The sequence below is a fragment of the Phyllostomus hastatus genome, unplaced genomic scaffold (genome assembly GCF_019186645.2).
Source record: "Phyllostomus hastatus isolate PE091 unplaced genomic scaffold, TTU_PhHast_1.1 phas_contig_17, whole genome shotgun sequence".
In the NCBI taxonomy this organism is placed as follows: Eukaryota; Metazoa; Chordata; class Mammalia; order Chiroptera; family Phyllostomidae; genus Phyllostomus; species Phyllostomus hastatus.
In genome coordinates, this window is record NW_025333664.1 from 18,627,647 (window position 1) to 18,651,958 (window position 24,312).

At 49.6% G+C, this 24,312-nt stretch overlaps 1 protein-coding gene across 1 annotated transcript in view; it reads right to left on the reverse strand.

Moving 5' to 3' along the window:
• The window catches only part of MMP24 (matrix metallopeptidase 24), a 41,755-nt gene that overhangs the window by 10,812 nt on the left and 6,631 nt on the right, over window positions 1-24,312 (reverse strand). Inside the window, exons 2-4 of the mRNA XM_045833191.1 lie at window positions 12,122-12,270; window positions 7,493-7,609; window positions 5,483-5,787 (exon numbers count right to left, since the gene is read on the reverse strand). Coding sequence (XP_045689147.1) covers window positions 5,483-5,787; window positions 7,493-7,609; window positions 12,122-12,270 — 571 coding nt within the window. The remainder of the gene's footprint in view (window positions 1-5,482; window positions 5,788-7,492; window positions 7,610-12,121; window positions 12,271-24,312) is intronic.

Below are 24,312 nucleotides of genomic sequence, written 5' to 3' on the forward strand. Positions count from 1 at the left end.
CACCTTGGAGTCAGGGGAGGCTGCCGGGAGCCCAGGAGGTTGGTTGGTTGTCAGGAGCCATAGTGTCCACTCTGCCCCAGTGTCGCTGGCAAAGTTGCTCTACCCCAACCCAGCCAAGGGCCGTGTGAGGGTCAAACGGGGCTGAGGATTGTCTCTGGGCTTCCTGGCTAAAGTCTCGGGAGAAGAGAAGAGCCCCACGGGGCGGACCCAGACGCGTGCCTGGCTGCCGCTCTGCTGACACCACCAGTGTTTTCAGCGAAGGAGGATGGGCTAGATCAGGGCAAGGTTGGCCAAGAGCCTGGGGCTGCCTTCTGCTGAGGAAGGGCGGGCTGGCACGAGGAGGCCAGGCCGCCCCCAGCTTCTTCCTCAGGCCCTGTCCCTCTGGCAGCAGGGATGGGTGAGCTCATCTCTGAGCTCCGTCCCAAACAAAGACGGCTGCGGAGCCAGCGGAAGGCAGCTCTGCTTCCTGGGGTCCAGTACTGGCCCTGCTCCTGGCCTGTTCCACCCGGGACAAGCTGCTCGGGCCGCTGTCCCCCAGCCAGGCTCCTTCTCGGGGGCGTCCACAGGGACCTCAGCGGGAAACCAGGGAGCAGGGCTGCAAGTGCCTGGCCAGACCAAACCTTTGTCCTCATCCTGGGTCTGTTATGCTGTGAGCCTCTGTGCCTGCTCTCTGTAGAGTACAGGAGTACGTCCTTGAAGGAAAGGGGCAGTGGGTTTGCTCCAGGGACCTCGAGGCAGAGAAGAGCTGGGGAGCTGGCGTCTCACTGCACAGAAACCCAGGTGACCTGTGGGCTGCTCTGTGGAGGCGGGAGGGGAGGGCCCAGGGGCCAGAGAGCTGGCCGGAGCTTGTGAGTGGGACAGCAGCAGGATGGGGAAGACCCCCGTGGTCAGAAGTACAGTCCCTGGGAGCCAGACTGCCAGGAATCCCAGCACTGCCATGTCCAAGCCGTGCGACAGTTTAAATCTCTCCCTCTGTAAAATGGAGGGAATAGGGTGCCTTCATGAGAGCTGAGGTGAAGGTTAGTGAGACCAGGTATGTAAAGCACCCACGCCGGCTCCTGGCACAGAATCATCACATTAAATAGCCAGGTCCCAGTGAGCTGAGTGTGAGGACCCGCATCCTGTCAGCTGGGAGCTCAAAGCCTTGGGCCTCTTAGCGAGCACCCAACAGTCTACTTGGCTACTCAAGTATACCTTATATACCTTATTTCTGCCTCATTTCCGTCCCTTAGGACCTCCACATTTGGTGAGGCCCATCTGACCGATTCCTCCAACCCTGCAAAAGTTGTAGCATCTCCCTTCATCTCTATACTTTTGGCAGTGCTGTCCCCTCCACCTGAAATAGCCTTATTCCTTCAGAGTTCAGCTCAGTGCCATGTCTTCCAGGAAGCCCTCCTTGATTTCTCCCACTGGCAGTGAGTGCTTCCTCCTCTGTACTCTCCCAGCAGTTTATCTGAATTATCTCTATGGCACTGCCTGTTTTCCACCCTAGGTTCTAGCCCCTAGCGCCCACTCTCACTCTCAGAGCTCTAGGACTGTGAGCTCTTTGAAGGCAAGTTCTGTGCTGGAGAGGGCTAGGTGACAGCAGCAGGACAGGACAGTGCCAGAAGTTCAGTATTTTTCCAGGTGGGGTCCTTGGACCGCCTGCAGCAGAATCACCGGGGGGGTGATGGTTAAAAATTCAGAGTCCTGGGTTCACACCTGGCTCTGCCACTTACCAACTGTGTGAATTTCTTAACCACTTGGAACTTTACTCGCCTCATCTGCAAAATGGAGATTAGGATCCCTGCTGAGTCTAGCTCCCCAGGTGGGGGAGAGTCACTGAAGTAATTGCAAACGGCTCTGGCTCTACCCTGTGACGGCTGGTCTGGATGACTCTGCCTGTCTTATCACCTTCCCTGGGGTTGGGCTCCCTCCCCAGCAGAGCTTAGTGAATTCTGCTGACCTCACTGCTTGACTCACTGGAGAGAAGTGAGAACAGAAAGTACTGGGAAGCAGTCCCCAAAACCAGCTTAAAGGTGCGGTGGGCCAGACTCCCTTTCGCCCAGACTCCAAGGAGCTGGAGAATCAGAATCACCTTTACAGTCCAGTGGGCTCTCGGGAGAACCTTTTAAACACACGGGTAGAGGAGATTCTGATCCAGGAGTTTCTGATTCAGGACTTTTGGATTAGGGTTTAGGTAATTTTTTTTTTCTTTTTAAAGTTCCCCAGGAGGAAGAAAAACAAAAAACGAACCAACAAACAAAAGTTGCCCATGTAAATTCTGTAATGGTTGGGTCAGGCTGGCGCACCTGAGCCGACCTGTCAACTTCAGCGTCCCTAAAGGTAGGACAAGCTGCATCGCACCTGCTTCCCAGTGTGATGGGTTAGGGAGGCCCAGCACCACCTAGGAAGCGTTCTTGCCAAAAAGGTGAACCGGAATCTGGTCAGGCCTGTTGATCTAATCACCAATATTCAGGAAATATGGGGAAGAGAGATAAGTTAACAGTGAATCTGAATCTAGTCAAGCCCAACGACGATGCTCAGGACAAGTGGCCCAGTTTCTGCGATAAACACGGGCAGCACGGGACAGAGGAGCCGGGTGAGGAGCCCTTTCCTTACATGGAAAGGGCCTTGAGAGACGTGTCAGCCGTGGGCGATGCACGCATGGCTGTTGTTTGGGTCCTGATGCAAGCAAACAATGGGAAGAGACATTTTTGAGGTCATTTGGGAAAACACAAACCAGGTATTTGATTTTTAGAAATTCTTAATTTTGTCGAGTTTGATATTGATTTTGTGGTTGTGTTAAAAATAATCTGTTAGAAGTGTATACTGAAGTATTTGCAGGTGAAATGGGATTTTCTTTAAAAATACCTCAGCCAAAAAAAATAAAAGTGTAGGGAAGAGGGTAGACAAAATAGGAATGACATAATGCTGATAATTATGCCTGGGGGTTCATAATGTCATTCTCTCTACTTTTGTGAGTTGGAAAGTTCCCATAATGGGAATGCAGGGTAGATAAGAAAGCCAATAAACAAAAAGTTCCCAGAAGCCTCTGTCCACTCCCTCATTGAGTTTATGTGGAAATTGAGATAATATACAGGGGCTCAATTAATCTCGGTTCCTTCCCTTTCCTTCCAAATGCCGTTCTAGGGCAATTGCTGCATTCTGGTCTGCCAGCCAAGGCTCTGTTGCTGTGCTCATGAACCAGATCTGGATGGTTCGTGCTCGGTTTCCCAGAGCACAGAAGAGTCCTGACTCTTGTCCAAAGAAGACATTGCCCATCTTGGAGTTTCTATCAGAATTGCAGCCATTCATCAGGATGGGATGGGACAGTCAGGAGGTGGCTGGGATGGTCCCAGCTCCTTCCCACCCCGCAGCGAGGAGTGGGAAATGCAAACCCCAGAGTTGGGAAGGGGAGGGCAGAGGAAGAGGAGTGTCTCTCCAGTGCTTCCCTGGAAAACAACCATTTAAAATTTCATTTATCTTTATCAGGGCTATCACTAAAATTTCATCAGTGGACAAGTGCCTGGCATCTAACTGGGGTTCAAAAATGTTAGTTCTCTTCTCCTCACACCTTATCAGTTAGCACAGACGGCTGTTCCTTGACACTAATCCAAGCACAGGAGATAAAGAACAGGAGTCCTGAAAGCCAGGAAACATACGAGGACAGAAGGCAAGGGCCCCGGGGGCAGAGGAAATGGAGCTGGATAGGAAAGAGGACACAGACCTGAGGAGGGCAGGGGGCAGCGAGAAGCTGAACAGTTTTATAACTTTGCCTGGGCTGAACCTCGGCCAGACAGCCTCCTGGACCACCCTCGTGAGGATAAGCCAAGAGCTGATGACCCCTGATCCATGACCCCTGATCCATGCAAATAGGAAGTTTTCTCAAGGAGGCTTCCTGGTCTACAGACAGCAGGCTCGGCCTCTGAGGAAACAGGCTCTGAAGTCTGCTCTCACCCTGAGCTCCATCAGAGAAAAAGAATGCCCAGCGTTTCCCCAAAGTGCCGAGGATGAGGAATGAGAATGTCCAAGGGGAGAACCTGGGGATCCATGTGTCTACAAGAAGCCTCGTTAGTTCTTCTGATCAGACAAGTTAGGGAAACTGCGGATGAAGACAGTGCTTCCTGAGGTGATGGCACTGCTGCATGAGAAGCACCTGGGCATTCGTAGGCTGTGTGCAGATTCCCAGGCCCAGCCCCGGAACCAGGGAATCAGAAGAGCAGAAGGCTAGGGGCCGGGAGCCTGGAATCTGTGTTCGTTAAAAAGGTTTCCCGGTGATTCTGGTGTGCCCTGCGGCTTAAGGGCCATGGAAGCTTAGTTTGGTGGCTAAGAGCACAGGCTCTGGAGTCATAACGCTCAGGTTCAAAGCCTTATTTCGTCATTCGCCAACTGTGGGACCTTGGCGAGGTTACTTAATGTTTCTCTATACAGTTCACCTGTTTGTAAAATGGGGGTAATAACATATACAATGCGGAAGGCACTTGACATGGGCCTTAGAATATTAACATACTAGTGTCTATTATAATCTGGAATGGAATGGAATGGAATCCTCTGTCCCTTTCTCCTCTAGACTCCTACTGCATTTCCTGGTGTTTCTGCTGTGTCCTTCCGTACAGTCTGCCTGTGACGGGGTGACTGATGCACCCATCGTCTCCCCAACTTGACTCCGGACTCCCAGAGGGCAGAGACCATGTCTTTTTTGTACAACGTGCGGACCGCCTGGGTTGTGCAGCGTGTTTCATTAAAGTTGGAAGGGACCTCAGAGATCACCAACCCCATCCCTCATTCTACAGATGAGGAGACTGGGGGTGAATTATTTGCCCCTAGTGACACAGCCACGTAGCTGAACTATGGCGTGAGCCCTCGCACTGCCACCTGTCAGCGATGCCACTCAAACCCCAAACTCTTCATCTTAGAAATGACGTGCACTTGCTGACTTACTGAACACGTGCCTTACGAGTAAATATGGGTGAGGAGCTCTTGCAGCCTGAAGAACGGGGTTACTGTTGCTGCGCAGTATTGACTCTGCGGCTGTTCATTAAATCACAGTGGCCGAGAGCATGTTCTCTGAGGATGCTAGAGTTACTCACCTGTGAGGCTGACGTAATGGGGAGAGTCAGTCACGTCACCTCATAAGATGACTGGCCTTTGCAGCTGTCATCTGTCAGGCCAGAGCCTACCACTTTCAGCTTGAATGCTTTTTTAAACCTTTCCCCCAGCCTCTGATTCATTACTTTGTCTTCTTCTTCGTGACCTAATCCCTCCCTCCTGACTCAGCTCAGTTAGACCATTTTACTCAGTGATCCGACCCATCTCCATGTCCTTGGCTCTGGTGGGTCACATGTTGAGTATCATCAGGGACCACAGTTCCCACCCCTTATGCGCTTAGTTCTTGGACAAGAAGTTCTAGAAACCAGGGACTCATCTATGGTGTCCTCCAGGTTCTTCCTCGGGGCTTCTGAGAAACCCAGAACTGACCCCTGTCCCCTCATTGTCTTACCATCGTGGTTGGCATTTCCTAGTGTCCACGGCTCGTCTGAGTCGAAGTGAGTGTCTCCGCCAATTCCAGGGCCAGGGAAGTAGGCATGGGCCAGGAATCCTCCTTCCCCATCAAAGGGGGAGCTGTCACCATGGAAGCCAGAAGCAAAGAAGATCATGATGTCTGCCTCTTTCCGGTCACTTTTGATTTCGTGGTATGGCACCTCTTCAAAGGTCAGTGGGGTCACCTTCTGCCACACATCAAAGGCCTGGCGAATAGCTTTCCGTGTGTCTAGCTCCCCTACCTTTGGGGTGTAGTTGTGAATGCTGGTGAGAGAGCAGAGTGAACTAGGTAAGGGAGGAACAGAGAGTCAGACACGAGCAGAGCTAAGAGGAACATCAGGAACCAGATGGCCCAGCGATCTTCAAGTTTTGATGCCTAGAGTTCTGTGGCAGCACCCTAGGGGCTGAAAGAGAGGCCAGGTAGGCAAGGCTCTGGGTCCCAAGCCCTGCCTCAATCAGAGTGTCTTAGCTCTTTAATCAGTGTTTCGTATTTTGTCTTTGACAAAGTTTGTGTTAAGTATAGGATTTCATTCCAATATGTAGGAAAAAAAATAAGTTGGTGACTAGCATTTTCTAAAATTTATGTTGTTCTCCCAATACATACAATATGTACATCTATAAAAGTTATAAAATATTTTGCCTTGGCTCGTGTGGCTCCATGGATTGAGTGTCAGCCTGCGAATCAAAAGTTCACTGGTTCGATTCCTGGTTAGGGCACGTACCTGGACTGTAGGTCAGGTCCCCAGCTGGGGGCATGAGAGAGGCAACCAGTTGATGTTTCTCTCACACATCAATGTTTCTCTCCCTCTCTTTCTCCCTCCCTCCCCTGTCTCTAAAAATAAATAAATAAAACATTCTTTAAAAAGTTATAAAATATTTAAACAGTGGAGAGCTTAAGTGAAACATCTCTTAAAAAAACATTTGGCACCGACTACTACTTGCCTACCTAAAAGCTGGTATAGGGCGGTATCTGATTTAATCGGTTATAGATTCAGCTATTTAAGGTTGCTATATCCATACTGCATGGCTCTCCACAGGGAGCGTCACTGCTTCTGGATGCGCTGCCCCGTGAGCACCCGGGAAAAGGACCTATTTTGTAGGTAAGGAAACTGAGGCTCAGAGATGTTGGGTGACATAAGGGAAGGTCAGAATCAGGTTAGAATCCAGTTGCTTTTCCTCATCTACTCTACCTCTTCAGGAGACCATAAGAGTCTGTCCAGTTTCTGACCCAGATTCTTCTACAGTTTCCTTCTCTTGTCAGATTTCTGAAAAAATCCTGTTCCGGCCTCTACAACTCGTCAGCGGGAGAGCCCTTGGTGCCCCTCTATGATCTCTATCTTAGACCCTTGAGACCGAACACATTTACCTCGGATGGAATCAGGGCCTTGCGAGGCACCAACCAGAGCCCACGTGAGCCCACCGTAGGGCTGGCTCTTGTCCCAGCTCCACTCCGAGTTCCGATATCTGAGTACGCTGTGATGGGCTCCAGCATCCCTGCTCGAGGTTGCCGGGCTGCCTTAGAGACTGACCCTGCTCTGCCCTTGGTTTCCCTAGACAATCAATGAGTGACACTGCTGTGATTCGGGTCCTTTACACTGCTTAAGAAACAAACTGGAAATCTGTGCTGGGAATCCTGCATGAAGTCTATTAGACTAAGCCTTCTCTGCTCAGCTATGGTTCTTTATCACAGCTGAAGGTCACTGAACTGTCCATGCTCCACTTTCTGCAACTAAAAACGATTGGAATCTAAACAGAACACAAGTAAGAAGCCCCCAAAGGACCAAAGAAACCTGAAGTTGGAGGCAGAGCATCCTCTGGGAGTCACAAGGAGGGCAAAGTCATAGGCTCTCAGTCCCCGGCCCTCACCCTGATGACAGAGCCGGTTATGAGCCTCCGAAACTCAGGCCAGAAAAAAAAAAACAGTGAGGGTGGAGCCAGGACCAGGGAGGACGAGAGGAAGTCAAAGCACCTGTAGGTGATGTGCTTCTGCCTCCACTTCTGTCCAGTCAGGGCGTAGCGCTTGTTCCTCCGCCTACGGCTCAAGTGGGGGTGGTCAGGAACACCGCATCGGGGTTTCTTCATCCACCTGGGCAGGGAGAAGACGCACACACACTGCGGTCACTGAACACGCTGGGAAGACCCTGCGGAGCCTCCAGCCCCAGCCTGCGTGGCAGCGTGCACCGCCGAAACCCTGGCTCCAAAGGGTTCCCCAGTGGGGACAGGACTAACTCATTCATTCACTCACTCGCGCACAACTGAATATGAGGAAGCATTGCCGCATAAGAGACTGGGAGTCGGAAGACATGGGCCTGATAGTTCCAGCTCCACCGCTAATCAGAAGGGCCCAGGCAAGCGATTGAATTGGCGTGAGCCTCAGTTTCCTCTTCTGCAATATGAGAATTAAAGTTGTTGCTGTTCTTAGGGTGTGATGAGCCTCAAAGGAGGGCTCATATGTGAAAACGCTCTATAAATGTTATTATATCATGTCACTCCCTGGTCTAAAACCCTCCAATGGTTCCCCCAAACACTTAGAATAAAGTCAGAACTCCTCACCTTGGCCCATGTGGTCTAGCCTCTGCCCACCTGTCTAACAGCACCTCCACTCGCCTTCCCCTCACATACTCCGCCCCACCACAGTGGCCTTCCTGCCGTGCCTTGAACGTGCTGAGGTTTTCCCCACTGCATGGTCTTTGCATCTGCTGTTCCCTCTGCTTGCAACTCTCTTCTTCGTCACATGGTTTGTTCATTGAAGTGTCTGCTCGGGAGTCATCCTTTCAGAGAGGATTTCCTGCCCATCCTTTCTAATATGCTGTAGCCTCCTCTGCCCATCCCACCGCCGTCTGTTTATTCTGCTTTTCTTTGTAGCATTTATCATTCATGGAAATTATATATTTGATTCTTTGTTTTCCCCGTCAGAGTCCAAGCCCCATGAGGACAGGAACCTTGCCTGTATTCCCAGTACTGGTGCAGGGCCTGACACAGATGTTCAATAATGATTTGTTGAATAAATGATGAAATGAATGAATGAGAACCATCTGACAGTAGGAGGACATAGCTTGGAACACAGCAAATTCCCTCTATAAGTGTTCAGAAAGTGGCTTCCCCTGGCTGGTATGGCTCAGCAGGCTGGAGCATCATCCCGTAAACCAAAATGTCGTGGGTGTGATTCCCGGTCAGGACACATGCTTGGGTTGCAGGTTTGGTCTGGGATTGGGGCGTGTATAAGAGGCAACCAATTGATGTTTCTCTCTCACATCGATGTTTTTCTCCTTTTTCTCTCTCCCTTCCCCTCTCTCTAAAAATCAATAAGCATGTCCTTGGGTGAAGATTAAAAAAAAAGTGGCTAGCCATGGCTGGTGTGGCTCAGTGGATTGAGAGTCGGCCTGTGAACCAAAAGGTCATTGGTTGGATTCTCAGTCAGGGCACATGCCTGGGTTGCAGGCCAGGTCCCCAGTTGGGGGCATGTGAGGGGCAACTAGTCTGTGTTTCTCTCACAAACTGATGTTTTTCTCCCTTTCTTTCTCCCTCCCTCCCTCCCCTCTCTCTAAAATTAAATAAATAGAATCTTTAAAAAAAAGTGGCTAAACAACTGTAGGACACAAAATGTAACTTATTACACTGCATTGTCTTTTTAAATGTATCAGTCTGTTGCCTCTAATAAGTAGGAAATTCTTTGAGGACAGGAACTGTATCATATTCATCACTGTGTCCCCAGAGCTCACCCAGTGCCTGGGACTAAAGTAAATCCTGGTAACTGTTTGCTGTATCAGGGAACAGTGGGCCGGGGACGTCGCCGGGCATATAAAAACGGGGCCAGGGCAGGAGATTTAAAAGATCATGGCTGACTGGGGCCCAGGCTCCGCTTGAATTTAAGTCCCCGCTGGCCTAATGGCCAACTCACTAAACTACAGTTTGGGATTGCTGGAAGGGAAAACAGTCTGACCTCATTTGCAGTTGTTGAAAGCGGTTGCCACTGGCAATATAGAGAAGAGACAGAGAATATTTTAACCAAATATTAAAAGCCCCTGGAGGGACCTAACCAGGCCTTAATCATTTCCGCATGCTCCATGTCACCCACAGTGGCCTGAACTCAGAAATCAGTCATAATAAGCGATAATAATAATACCACGCATTCGAATAAACATTGATAATTTTCACTGTGTTCACATTTAAAAAAAAATTTTTTTTCTGGTTCTCAAAACAGAGAACCAGACACCTCGGGGTTTTGCTTCCTGGGATGACAGTGCAGAGTAAAAGGTAGAAAAATGGGATGGGTGTGATGTATTCATTAAACTTGGTGAGATAACCAGGAATTCTTTGTTCTTCACTTGATAGATAAGAGAAAAGAGACACAGATAAACTGAGTAACTTGCAAAATATAGCAAACAGTGAGGAGGGGCTGGAACTCCGTTGAATGAATAAATGAACTATTATTTCTCATGCTTAGCACAAGGTGGGGCTAGAGGAACTGTTTGTTGAATGAATGAATGAATGAATGAATGATGTGTGGCATTTCCCAAGGTGGGCACTCGAAAGTGGTACTTTGAATGGCTAATCTAGCTTCCTTTCACTGACAGCCCCTAGGAGGAGAACCAGGCACCATCTCTGCAACAGCAAGGCTAAACAAGGCCTGGAGGGGCCCCCCGGGGGAAATAGGCCCAGAGAAGGCAGTAAACTACCCAGGGTCACAAAGCTGGAGCCCAAACTGAGGTCTCTGCACATCCTCTGCATCTCAGATCTTGTCTTAAGTGTGGGTGCCTTTTTCCCTTCCGTGCGTTCCCAGCCTTCCTGCAAAGAGATGGGGACAGAACTGCAAGTGGGAAACGCCTTCCTCCTTCCTCAGATCACCGTTGCCTCTGCCTCCTCCTCTCGTGTCCACCTGCCACACTCTGAACCTTGTCCAACAGGCCTGGGGCTTTCTGGAACAGAGTAAAACCCAAGGCCAGGTGGTGCCTCCACAGCGACACCAGTGCTTCTGCCCCAGGATGCAACTGCCCGAGGTCTGCACAAAACCCTCAGAATAACCCCTGCTTTGCAAGGCGGCCAGGCCCTCTGTGCCCAGCTCACTCAGGAGGCTGCGGGGCCTTGGGACCCGCTGTACTCCCAGCATCATAGGAACGACCTAACGCATTGTGTCAGAGAATCCTAGGAACAGGAAATGTTGGGACAGAATTTTCCGATCATGAAACCCCGCACTCACCAAATTTTGAATGCTTAGATGCTCAGAATAATGGAATCTAGAATTTGAGAGGCATAATTTAACACTCCCCTTTGTAAATGAAAATCGAGGCCAGAGTGATTGATTCTCCCAAGGAGTGACTCACCACCTCACCACGGGGTTGGGGGCAGTGGGCGGGGGACTGATCCAGGCTCCACCAATGGGTGGATTTCCTGTTCCCCACCCACCAGCTTCCCGCACCCTCACCAGGCCCTGCTCTCTCCTCCACCAGAGCTCAGGACCCCACCCCTCACCACCTCCTTGGGAAACTCACTCCAGGTCTTTCTCAGGGTTTCATTAAACAGCTTTAATAACTTGCACGGCCATTTCTTAAACAAACTTAAGCTTGCTCAGTCTCTCCAAAGTTACACAGACAAAATTAATTCCTCTCTAACTACCACCCCTTCCTTCTTCCTTTCACTGTTAAGCTTCCCGAAAGTTTCTCCCACACTTGCCATCTCTACTCCTCACCTCCCCTTCTCCCCATTGCTTTCTCCCCACTGCTAATTTCGTCTCCACCATTCCTCGGGGATTTTTACAATGGCCTCTTTGTTTCTAAGCTCAGCAGACACTTTTCGCTCCTCTGTTTGACTGCCCTGCAGCAGCTGAGCCCGGTGGCCATTCCCACCATCACTGCCCTGACATCACAGCCCCAGGCTTCTCAGATCTCTCTGCCTGCTGCTTCTCAGCTGCTCTGAGGGGTTCCCTCCCAGCACTCTCCTCCTCCCCCTCCTCCCCCGGCTGAGTGCTCGCAGCAGCCATCCTCCGTGCTGATTTGTTACGACTTCCTAGGTGTCAGTCCTGAACCTCAGTGTTTCCCCCTGAGTCCCAGAGTGATGTAGCCAAAGGACTGTCCTCTTCACTACATGGTGAACCTCTGGAGGGCAGGGATCGGAGGCTCAGGCACTGTGCGTGGTCTGCACAGATGCTCGGCAGATGTTCGGGAAATGGAAAAAGTGAAGTGAGACTTGTCAACCTGTCATCCAAGGGGTCTCTGTATCAAGTGCACACCTCAGGGAGTGCCTGAGGGGAGACACACAGAACTGCAAGCTTTAGAAGCACAAGTCAGAGGAAATTTAAGATCATCTATAACCGAACCCCTCACTGTGCTGATAAGGAAACTGAGGCCCCGAAGGGCCCTCAGAGACCTGTGACTTGTCTTAAGTGACTTGTCCAAGGTCGCACGGCACGTCTGTGGCGGAGCACATCAGCAGCTCACATAGGAAAAGACACCTTGGGGTTTTGCTTCCCGGGATGACAGGGCAGAGGAAAAGGTAGAGAAATAGGATGGGCGTGATGTACACAGGAGGCCATGACGAAAGTGAGCCCAAGCGTTAAGTCCGGAAAGTTCAAAGGTACAATGCCCTGTGCAAATCTTACTCGATTGTCGTCTGATCCAACACACCGGTGACTGGGATCCCGTAAAACTGCTGCATGGTGGAGACCGCTGACTGCAAGGCCTTCCCTGAGTGCAACGCAGAGGCCCGTGAATCGTAGGGCAGCAGGTAGCCATATGACTTCAACCAGTTCTGAAAGACACGGGAAAGAGAGGAGGCATTATGCTGGAGAAGGCTCTGTTCCACCTGGGCAGGGGGTGGTCGTTGAGTACCAGGGACGTTTTATCCCAGGAGCTTATGGCCTCGTGCTCCGGTTCTTCCTCCGCCACTCCCTCCCGAAGACATGTCACATTTGTCTCCAGAAAACACAGCTCTTGTTGGGTTCCTCTCCGGCTGCAAAGCTTTTGCTGGGTCTCTCCTGACTACAGAATCGAGCTGAAATTTGCATTCAGGGCTTCCTACCACCCTGACTCTTGGCTCATTTATTCAGTGGTTTTCACTGACGTATGACTGGACATGCAAGAGCATACGAACAGTTCTTTCACAGAAGTAAAATGGCCTGTTAAAATGTGCCTCCAGAGACCTGTGTCTATAATCAGAGTCTGATGAAGACTCATGCTGTAGAATATTTATTGGCATGAGATTATATATGACCTTTATTGCTAATCCCTCCAGAAAAGCAAGCCACTATAAAAAAATAAATAAAACAATATATTATTTAATTTAAATATCAATACATACATATATGTATAGAAAAGCCTACAAGGGCACACATTAAGAATAATAGTAAGAATAGATTATATAAGGTAATTTCTTGTTTTTAAGAAGTACACACTGAAGCAGTTAGGTTTAAGTAAAGGTGTATGATGTTGGCAACTTTTTGAAAAAATAGACTCAGGAGAAAATAGAAAGAGACAGAGGAAATGTGTAGTAAAATGTTAATAATTGGGGAATGAGGTAAGTTCTTTGTCCTATTCTTGAAAACTTTTCTGAAAGTCTGAAATGATGTCAAGAAAATTTTTACATAAAAATAATTAATAAATATCCTTTGCTATAGGACCATGGGGGACTCATTTTTTTGTTGTTCTTTTCTTTTCTCTAAGTTTTATGCATGGAGTCATTAAGAAATAAAAAGGAGAAAAACTTCCGAATGGTAAGGAAGTCTGAAAAGAGCGTGGGTGATGGAGCTCAAACAAGTTTTGAATCTGAAGGGTGGCAAAGTGAAGACAATTATTTCCACCGAAGAGCATGAGGGGATGGAAGCCGAAAGAAACCAGATCGCCAGAAAACATCTGTGGCATCAGTTGGAAAGCGAGAAAAATGGCCGTGTGTTCATTGAACCATGAACATTCGCGGGAGCTTCCTGCGGTGGGGCCTGCGCCCACCCACGGGGGACTGTCCTGATACCGCGTGAGCTCAGGAAGGAAAGGGAATGCAGGAAACCGTCTCATTCCCTTCCCATCTACTGTTCCTATATGGACAGTCTAACTGTGGATGTGCCTGTTATTTATTACAAGTCACATCAAATCACTTTTGGAAGGAGGCAAACCAGAAACTGTGAATGAGTTCTTTGTTTCACCAAAGGTGACTGTGACGTCTTTACTGCCTTGTGATAAAATCCATCGGACAGTTAAAAACAAAATATTCAGAATAATAAAGTCTTAAAATATCCACAACAGAGCAACAACCTTATCTCCTTCATATTTTATGGTTAAAACATGTTTTTCATTCCAAACTGTGGCACAAGACATCAATACGTCTTGAAGTTGCCCAAACACTGAATCTCATTCATGCCTTCATGCATTTCCCCTCCAGCTTGATAGTATGATAGTGCTTTAGAGTTTGGCAAAAGCCGTTCATTATTTTAAGGTTCAGCCCATAAATTATACTTCTGGAAGATTTCCCTCACTCCCCAGACTAAATTATTTTCTCCCTCTTCTGTGCTCCCTAAATCCCCTATTATAGATCATATAGATCTTATAATATTGGGCTCTAATCATTACATATCAGACTCAGAGCTCCTCAGGGGAAGAGTCTGGCTTTTACTCATCCCTGTACGAGGTCTGCCCAGAAGGTATCCAGCCATATAATATGAAAAATAGAGACATTTATTGAAGAAGATACAAGATATAAGAAACATTGTACATAAGACAATGATCTGGTCCCCTTCAAAGTAGGCACCGTGGGACCTCACACAGTTCTCCCAGTTGCCATCACCTGCACTGTCATATTTTCCTGAATCTCATCGATGGTCTGAAGTCTCTTCCCTTTCAAAGGTGATTTTAGTTTTGGGAAAAGCCAGAATTGCTTGAAGAGTGCCAAATCTCAGCTGTAGAGGGGTTGAGTCACCTGGGTGATTTGATGTTTCGCCAAGAAACCGTGTGAGACATGATGCATGAGGGGGCATGTTGTCATTATGAAGCTGCCAATCACTGTCACCCACAGCTGCAGCCTTCTGAATCATCCGGATAGTTTCCGCAGAGGAATGTTCAAGCTTCACGCAAAATTTGATGCAGATTCGTTGCTTTACTCCATCATTTTGAATGTGATGGCCACACAGTACACATCCTCACCCAAAAGCATCTACCTCCCCCACTGACTAGTACAGTGAAGTCGTCATTGTTCACGCATGTGCATTCCAGTCCACTCTCCTTGGCTGCCAGGCTGCATTGATGTTGTGCAAACTGTTCTCATTATATTAACAATGGCTGGACTTTTTCTGGACAGACCTTGTATATCCAGAGCTCAGGAAGTGCCTGACAAACGGTAGCTGTTCATTATGTCTATTCAACAAACATTACTGGGCACTTACCACCTGCCAGGCACTGTGCAAGGCATTGGGGCTGCAAAGATGAATAGGGAGCTCACAGACCCACCAAACAAACCCACCGTGAGAATATAATGCTGAAAATCTGGTGTGTGCAGGGTTCTGTAGAAGGACAAACAGGGAGTATCTTAGCCACATAGGAGACGGAGAGAAAGGAGACCTGGGGGGCGGCCTCCGGGTGGAGACGGGGTCTGAGCTAAGACTTGTTGGATGTAAATGTGTAATCGTTTGGAGCTATGGGGGAGCGTGGCACATTCTGAGAAGTATTTAAAACGGCTAGGACTTTGGGGGGAGCTGTGTGGCGAAGAGTGGAGAGGGTTGGAAAGGAAGGAAGTGGGGAGAGATGATATGCAGGGTGTGGCAAAAGTAGCTTCACAGTTGTTCATGTGGAAAATAACGTAAGAATGAACTCTGTGTTTTGCAGAGTCACAACTGTAAACCTACATTTGCCCCACCCTGTGTGATTATCTGTTCTCAAAGTGGACAAACTACAGAGAACCATTTGTGACTTGACGGTGGCCTAGGACCAGCCAAAACACCCTAGTAGGCATCTGGAAATGGACATGACAGGGCAGCGGACAGCTCCCCATCCATTCACCCAGGGGCTCCAACTTCTCGGTCCAGGTTACGTCATGTCATCAAGTCTCTTCGCCCCTCACAGCCAGCACGTCACATCATGTTCTTTCTTTACGGAAATTTAACTAAGAATTGTTGGGTTGTGCCCTGACCCGCATAGCTCAGTGGGTTGGGCCTTGTCCTGCAAAGCGAAAGGTCGATGGTTTGATTCCAGGTCAGGGCACATGCCCGGGCTGCAGGCCAGTCCCCAGCTGGGGCGTGTGTGAGAAGCAACCAATTCGTGCTTCTCTCACACATCTCTCCCTCTCTTTCTCCCTCCCTTCCTCTCTCTCTAAAAATAAAAGAAATATCTTTAAAAAAAAAAAGGATCATTGGGTTGAGTAAACAGGGTGGTATAATGGTAAAGAGGCATGCAGCCCTGAGATTGAATCCTAACTTCACCACTGGCCGGCTGTGCGATTCTGGGCAAACTGAGCTTCTGTGTCCTTATGTGTAAAATGTAAATGATAATCCCTCCTCTGCAGGATTGAAGGAACAAATGCACCTGACATAATCACTCAGAAGGTGTTTGTTATCTCTTTGGATTACATGCGTCTTGAAATCTAGTCATCTTGCCCTCTCACATTCTCCCTGGACCAAGAGCCAGTCCTCGTGGGTCCTGTGGATGGTAGTACATTGTCACGGTCAAGTCTGCTTGCTCTCAGGTGACCTATGAACATGACCTCTCACACAGCACTGGGGGCACTGCACAAGGAGAAAGGACAGCTGACGAGCTGTGTACTGTTCACCCTGTCACCCACCTTCCTGAGCACCAGACTCAATCACGTTCTGTCAGACTTTAGCTTGAGGGAGTTTTTTCCCTACAGGAGATTCTGTATGGTTTTTGGTTTCAGAAAAGGAACATTGGGCAACCCAGTGGTTTCCCCTTTTGGCCTTTCTGCCAGGAATCTTTCAGCCCAGGGTATAGCTTAAGGGTTAAGCATGGCGATGCTTAGAAGGAGCTATTACTTTTCTTTTTCTTTTTTTTTCTGACCACCAAGTTATGTTTCATCCTTAAAAGTCTTACTTAAGAACATTGCTTCAATCTGTGAACTGCCACAAGCCTTCCCAAAAGAGGTGTGGTACAAATCTAAAATAAATCCAATTCCTCTCTAAAAAATTCAACTAAGATGAATTATGGCATCTGGGAAATGGCTGGAGCTCTTTGGACAGGTACCACTGACGAGCCAGGCAGCCAACTGAGTGTTTTTTGAGCGCCCACCTCTAAAGTAGCGTGGCATTGAAGAATCTTCTCCCCGCCAGCCCCCTGACTGCTGATGGTAGGAGGCAGGGAACAGGGCAGTGTCGGCACAGACCCACTCCAGCCTTCTGAGGCTTCGGGAAATTAGAGTAGCTCCTCCTCAGTAAAGGGCAGCCTGACTCACCGGCTCCTTCTCTGGAATGCTCCAGCAAGGAGCATCCCAGAGCCAATCAGGACCCATTTTGAAGGTCACAGAGTCATTCTCAGCAGCGACAGGGATTAGGATCTAAGCCCTCAGGTCCTGGGTAAATGTCTGGGTCGGGACCAGACATCGGAATGGATCAGCCTTCTCTGGGTTCTGCTTCCCTCCCAGCTTCACTGGGGGCAGTCCTCAGAGCTCGGGGCAGACGCCCAAGGGGGGACATGGGAGTAGGAGGGGCTGGTCAAATGACAGCTCTAAACCAGGGAGCGGGGCGTTGAGGCAGGACCTGGTGCGTGTGTGTACATGTGTGCACATGTGCGCACGCATGAGTGTGTGTCTGTGTGTGTGTGAGGGAGAGAGAGGGTGGGAGGCCAAGGACTGTGGATTAGCCACCAGGCAGTCCCAACTTCTGCGGCTGAACTCTGCCCCTGCCACTCACTGGCTCCGTGAGCCAGGCAATTCTCTGACTGCTCTGGGCAGAAACCCCTGATGTTGAAGCAAGTCTTCTGCGCTCCAGTCATACCAACTCCAAAACATTCCCTGCCCTTTCACACTTCCAGGCTGTTCCTGCTGCCTACAGAGCCCATTCTCTTTATGTGTGTTAGCAAACTCATCCTTCAGTCCAGCTGAAATGTCATCTCCTCTGGCGAACCTCCCTTAACTCTCCCTGGCAGAGCTGGTGGGTACCGTTGGCTCCTGCAGTGCCTTACTTGTCTACCACCCTGAACACAGCCACCGAAGCCTATCGCGCCTGTCGGCTGATGTGTTTTCCTCAGTAGATTAAGTTCCTGAGGAGCAGAGCCTTCATATTTATTTTTGTATTTGCTATAGTACGTAGCACAGTGCCTGGCACACTAAACAATCCCTGAATGAATGAATGAATGAATGAACAGTTCATCTAGGAGGCACTGTCTGGGTAATGAGGAAGGAATTTCACCTGGGAAGGTTTAATGAGTAATACACATGAAAGCCCCAAGCACAGTTCCTGTCGTCTATCAGAGGCTGAAAAAACCGTTTGCTGAAATTCAGTCTATTGTGGTTTGACTTCCTTGCCTAATGAGGCAATAGGCTCCATTGTCCCATCTGAAAAAAAAGAAAAGATAAAATCCACTAAAGGAAAAATGACCTATCTTTCATCTTTTTACACCTGGACCCATTAATCAATCACCAGTCACGCAGAAGTCTGACCTTTACAGCTCAGTTAACCAACTCGAAGATGTCTGTCACCCTTTAAGTGCGGAAAGAGGTGTAAACCCAGAGGGAAGTGAGAAAAATCTCAGAGTGCAGAGCAGGGACCAAAATAGCTGGGCTGCACCGAGGAAGTGGGGCTCACTCACAGCACAGCGCGATTGGTCTGCTGGCCAGAAGGCGGGATTTTGGTTCCCGAGAAGCTAAAGCGGAGACGTGCAGGATTAGCGGTAGGCAAAGGAGAGAGCAGAGAACAACAAGGAGGGAAAAACCGTGGCCCGAAGAGGGAAGAGAGTGGCAGACAGCGGAGGTGGTGGCAAGATTAGAAGTAGCAATGGAGGCAGCAAGAACCAGATCAACTGGTGGTGGAGCCGTTTGCTGTTGGAAAACAGACTTGGCCCCGGTGTGCGGGGAGTGGGGGAGGGGAGAGACGCAGCGGTTAAAATTGCGAGAGCAGGCTCCTGGAGGCACGCAGGAGCATCACACCGGGTTGGGGGGTGGGGCGTGAGCTCAAGCCAGGCTGTAAGGTCTGGAGAAGGAGTGGGACAACGGTCAGGATCCCGGTCAGGATCCCATCCATGTTCGACCAGAAATGCAATGTTACCAGAAAGGCCAGAGGTGAAGTCTGTTCAGAAGGACCAGGCAGGGAAGTGTCAACTTTCAAAGCATGGGCTAGATTGAAGGAGAAAGAATGAAGGAGCTTGATCAAAGAGTTTGGGCAACCAAGATCATATTAGGGTGGTGATGTCATAGGAACAAGGCATTCGTCTCAACAATGCACAGGAGGTCCCAGTCCAGTCCTAGAAGCCACGAGTGAAAAGGGACAGTGACAGACTAGAGCATGGCTAAGGGAGGGTGGCCAGGAAAGCGAGGAACCACGTCCTGGAGGGAAGACGAGGAGTTTGTAGGCTGGAGAGGGGAGGGCTGCAGGTAGCATGACCATCTTGGAAAAGCCAAACACCTGTGGATGACGGAGGTACTTCTATTCCGGTTGGCGCGGAGTGCAAAACCAGCCCAGCGAGGGAGACTGCAGGATGCAGATCCTGACTCACTGCAAGAGACAACTTTCTAACAGAACTGTTCTGATATAATCACAATGATAATAGCTGCTATTCTTAGAACACCCACTGTATACCTGGCATTGTGCTAGGCGCCCTAGCATGCCACGGCCCCACAAGGCAGGAATTCTGATCCCTGAGCTGCAGATGAGGAAACTGAAGTTCAGAGAGGTTCCCAAGTGTCAGGATTCAAACCCAGACACGTCTGAAACCCGGCATGCCTTCCTCCTTATCACACAGTGTTGTAACCACGTGTTGAATTTCAGGTCTCCTCTTCTTGCCTATACAGTGCCTGAGGGCAGGGCCCATGGTCTTCTTCACTATGGTATCCCCACGCCTAGCCCAGGGCCTGTGGCAGGTACATGTTATTGAATGAAAACGAATTAAAGTGTTCAGGGCAAGTGATCGCTGGGTGGAACTTGCTATAGAACAGGGTTTCTCCACCTTGGCACCATTGACATTTTGGGTCAGATCATTCTGTTATGGTGGGGAGCTGTCAGGTGCACTGTAGGACATTTAGCAGCATCCTTGGCCTCCACCCCCTAGATGCCAGATGTCTCCAGACATTGCTGCAAGTTGCCCTGAGGTGGGCAAAATTGAGAACCGCCACAATAAAGGGATTCCCATACAGAGCTGCCTTGAATAGCAGCTCTTTCAACCCTAAACTCTGTTCTAGAGAAAGCGCAAGGCACTCAGTCAACAACCTCCCAGCACGAGGCGCAGAGTGAGAGCTGGTTTTCCTGTCTGGGCAGGTGGCCGTGAGCAGGCTTGCTGAGGGGTGTGGAGAGCAGTGAGCAGCGAGGCGGCTTGAGCAGAGGATGTTTAGGGTCAGAGTCAAGAGCGCACACTCTCGTGCTGGGTTTAAATCCTAGCTCTTCCATTTACTTGTCCCACAACTTAGCAAATTATTCAGCCTCTCTACCGCTCACATCCCTTACCTGCATCACGTCATCAGCATGCGCCTCATGGAGTAGTTGTGACAATTAAGTAAAATAATATGGGGCACTAAGGACTCAGGAAAGATAGCAATAATAATGGCTGTTATTTTCCTGATAGATGGTGAGCAACTCTGACACCTCACTGTGCTGTAGCCCCGAACACTGAGAATGTTCCTCTGTGTGTAGTTCTGCGTGTCGTGGGTTGTCAGCGTCGCATCATCTGGGGAGCTTGTTAAAAGTGCACATTCCCAAACCCAGACCTAGATTTACTGCCAGACTCTCTGGTTGGGGATTGGGACTCTGTACCTAAGGCGAATAGGTTACCTACTAAAGCGTGAGAGCCACTGCAGTAACGACCTTCGGGAGTGACGGCCCTGTGCCGTGAAGAAATGTATTGCCTCGCCCTAGCCTAGCCGGTGTGGCTCAGTGGCTTGAGTGTCATCCCTAGCCCTAGCCTTTAGGTCTCGGGTTTGATTCCCATCAGGGCACATGCCTAGTTTGTGGGTTTCATCCCTGATTGGGGCATGTACAAGAGGCAACCAATTGGTGTTTCTCTCCCACTCTTTCTCTGTCCTTTCCTCTCTCTCTAAAAATCAATAAGCATGTCCTTGGGTAAGGATAAAATACATACACACACACACACACACACACACACACACACACACACATATCACCTCTAATTGGCTAAGGCAGAAAGTATGTTACCCACTTAGAAAAGCCTTCTATTAAAAACAGCCAGCTCCTGCTCTCAGTGCCTGGGCTCTGCTCTCACCCTCGGTCCTTTGCCTGACCATCTCCTTGGCCGGCCCTGACTTCAGCAAATGGCCCATCAGTTCCCCGACACTGAGATTCCACTGAGTCATTGCATTCTAGCATCAAGAGTGGGCCCAGATCATCCCACCCCATCCACTGCCACATTAGCTCAGTCCTTACACCTGGGCTTTTGCCTCAGTTTCCTGGTCTGGTACTCAGGTCCTAAGGTGAGACGGCTATGATCCTAATCTGTTTGCAGCGTCTCAGATTCCTTGCCTGATTCGCAGTCTCTTCCAGAGACTGAGTCTCTAGTCCCAAACTTGTATTGCCTAACTTTGCTCTTTCCAGCAGAATGTCCTTGGGCGATGACCTAACTTCTTTTTCTTTGTCTGTTCTATCGAGGGCAATAAAAGAAGGCTTGCAAGGAGGATTCCATGAGATGATGCACTGTGGTAGGTAAACTAATGGTCCTTCCAGGAAACCCGCATCCTGACCCCCCCCACCCCCAGCTGGTGACTGTGTTGCCTTACCTGGCAAAGGAGACTATACAGACATGATTAGGGACCTTCGTGGGGAGGGATAATCTCACGTTATCCAGGTGGGCTCGGTGTGATCACCAGGGCTCTCACCAGGGGGAGGCTCAGAGTCAGAGATGTCAGAATAGAAGCAGATGTCAGAGTGATGCCACTGCTGGAAGGGGCCGCAGACCCAGGAATGTGGGCAGCTTCCAGAAGTGGGAGAGAGGGTATACATCCTCTCTGGAGCCTCCAGAGGAAAGCTGCCCTGCCAACACTTTAAGTCCCATAAGTCCCACTTGACCTTCTGACCTCCAGAACTGTAAGATAACACATTTGTGTTTTTGTAAAGCCACTAAATTTGTGATCATTCATCTCAGCAGCAATAGGAAGCTAAGGGATGCATGTAAGGTGCTGAGCAGATCTTGGCGAATAGGAAGCAGACTCCCAGTGCTGTAGTCTGTATTCTTGCTCCAGCACTCGCCAGTGACAGATTGGCCACCTTTGGTGACCCCTCAGAGGTCAGCCCCATCTCGGGGTCCGTTTGCTCCAACCTCCGTCCCACCGAAACCCGGCTTCCTCCTTTAACCCATACAGCTGAGGGCCCAGCCTTGCCGCTGAGCCAGTTTTCAAACACTTCAAATTTGAAGGCTTAACCATTCAGGTATCCAGAAAATGCACTGGCCAGCAATACTTAAAGAGCATCTACTTTAACATGCTTGTTTTGCAGAAGAGAAATATACAACTCAGAGAGGGAGAAATGACTTCCAAAATCCAAAATCACAAAGCAAGTTGGTAGAGGAAATGAAAACAGAGCCTAGCATCCCTGCCTCCGAGGGAGGGTTGTCTCTGTCACACAGCACCCTCCACACTAGCTCTGATCTGCCTCTAAAACTGTGTCTTTCTTTTTTTTTCCTTACAGCCAATCTAAAAAGGGCTTTCAGGATCGCCCACAATTCCCAACTTAGTTTCTTGACAAACACCTTAATGGCACGGTGTTGCCTCTTGGCTGCCACCAGCTCAAGTGGGCGGTGAGTGCACTGGCGGGAATCCCCTGGCGTCCTGCACCGTGTCCCTGGCCCACTCCCAGGAGGCCACCACAAGCCAGACAACCACCATGCCCAGGGAGGTGGCACATTTGGGGTTTTGGGTCAGCTCTGGGATGTCTGCGTCTTCCAGTCCTACAGAGGCCGCCTTCCAAGGCCAGGGATGTGGCGAGGTCCTCATTCACTCTCTGAGAAGTGAGGAGCCTCCATCTCCCGGCCCTTCCCAGGGCCTTCCTGCAGACCTGCCTGCATTCTGTCCCCTGGGGCTTGACTTCAGGGTGAGTTAGAAAAGGGCAGAGGGAAGACAAAGACCACAGTCAGGCCTTAGTTTCTCAACTGTAACAGGCAGGTGGCTGAACTAGATAACCTCTAAGTAATCATATAGAGTTCTATTATTTTAGCCTAATTGGATTCAGTGTGGAGCCGTCCTTCTGGCTCCTCACCACCAGTCTTAAAGTCCAAGCTCCCTAGTGTGGCACTCAACACGCTTCACCATCTGAGGCCAATGCACCTTTCCAGCCTTATCTTCTGTCTTTACAGCCTACCCTGTTATTGCCCACCCCGAGGACCCGCTACTCCAGCCACAGCCCTCCTCGTGTTGCCAGCACACATCCTGCAGTTTCCTTCCTCCGTACCTTTTTCATTCCCTCCTCTAGAATGTTCTTCCCACATGCATTCTGGCCTCTCCTTGATAAACTAGTAAATATCCTACAAAATGGAACTCAATTGCCACTTCGCCTGGGAGGGCTCCCGGGGTCCCACGGACTTCCTCCGTGCTCCCATGGCATGCAGTGCAGCCCTCACTAGCAGCATGCCACGTTACATCGCCAATAGTGGTTCACACGCGTGTCTCCCCCACTGACTCTTCCTCGTGCAGCGTACAGCCTGTGGGGCAGACAGACGTGGGAAGACGGGCGGTTTCCTTGGGAGAAGTGACATGAAGGAAAAGGAGAAGTGGCTGTGACAGTGCATGACAGGAGCGGTGGCTGTGATGTCAGGATGGCCTCCCCGAGGAGGTGACATCTCAGCTGAGACCTGGGTGTGAACGAGGTAAAGGTGGAATGATGAGCATCCCGGAAAAAAGACTGTCTTATTGAATTCCCGAGGTGGGAAGGAGCCTGAGTATTGGAAGGAGAGGAAGAAGGCCAGGGTGGCTGGAGGTGGCTGGTACGAAGGGAAGCCGGGGAGGTGGGCAGGACCCAGTGACGCAGGGTCTCAGCCCGGTGGGTGCTGGCTACACAGGGGTTCGTAATACTCTTCATTCCACTTTTGCCTTTGGCACGTTCCCATAAGATGAACTAAAAGGAAGAAGTAGCAGCACAGTGATCGCAGTTCACCCTTCATCCTAAAAGTGATGTGAAGCAATGGGAGGGTGGGAGGAACATGATCAGATTCTTCATTTGTTTTTAATTTTTTAAATTAAATATTTCAAGCATCCAAAAGCATACGCAATGATAAAACAAACACTTGGATAACCACCAACCAGCTTTGTTAAATCTTAGCTTTTGCCATATTTGCTTCAGATATGACTGATTCCTTATAGATTTATTTTTAAAAGGTCGCTTGGGCTGTTGTTTGAAGAAGGATTAGGGACCGGAGAGAGAGGCTGATCAGGTGGGAAGTTCCTGAGGTCCTGGCGAGAGGAGCTGGAAGTTGAGACTGAGGTGGAGGTGAAGACAGTGGACACTGGGGAAAGTCCACTCAGGAGGTGGGGTTGCTGGGGCTTGGCAATTAATTCCACTGAGGCGGGCGAGGAGAGGAAGAGGTGGAAGATGACTCCCACCTTTCTGGCCCTGTGCTTTTGGGGCACAGAGAACTGCACGCGAGAGTGTTTATGGTATACAAGTGAGTTTTTACACGATCACTGCCAACAAAAGTTGTTCAGAACAAT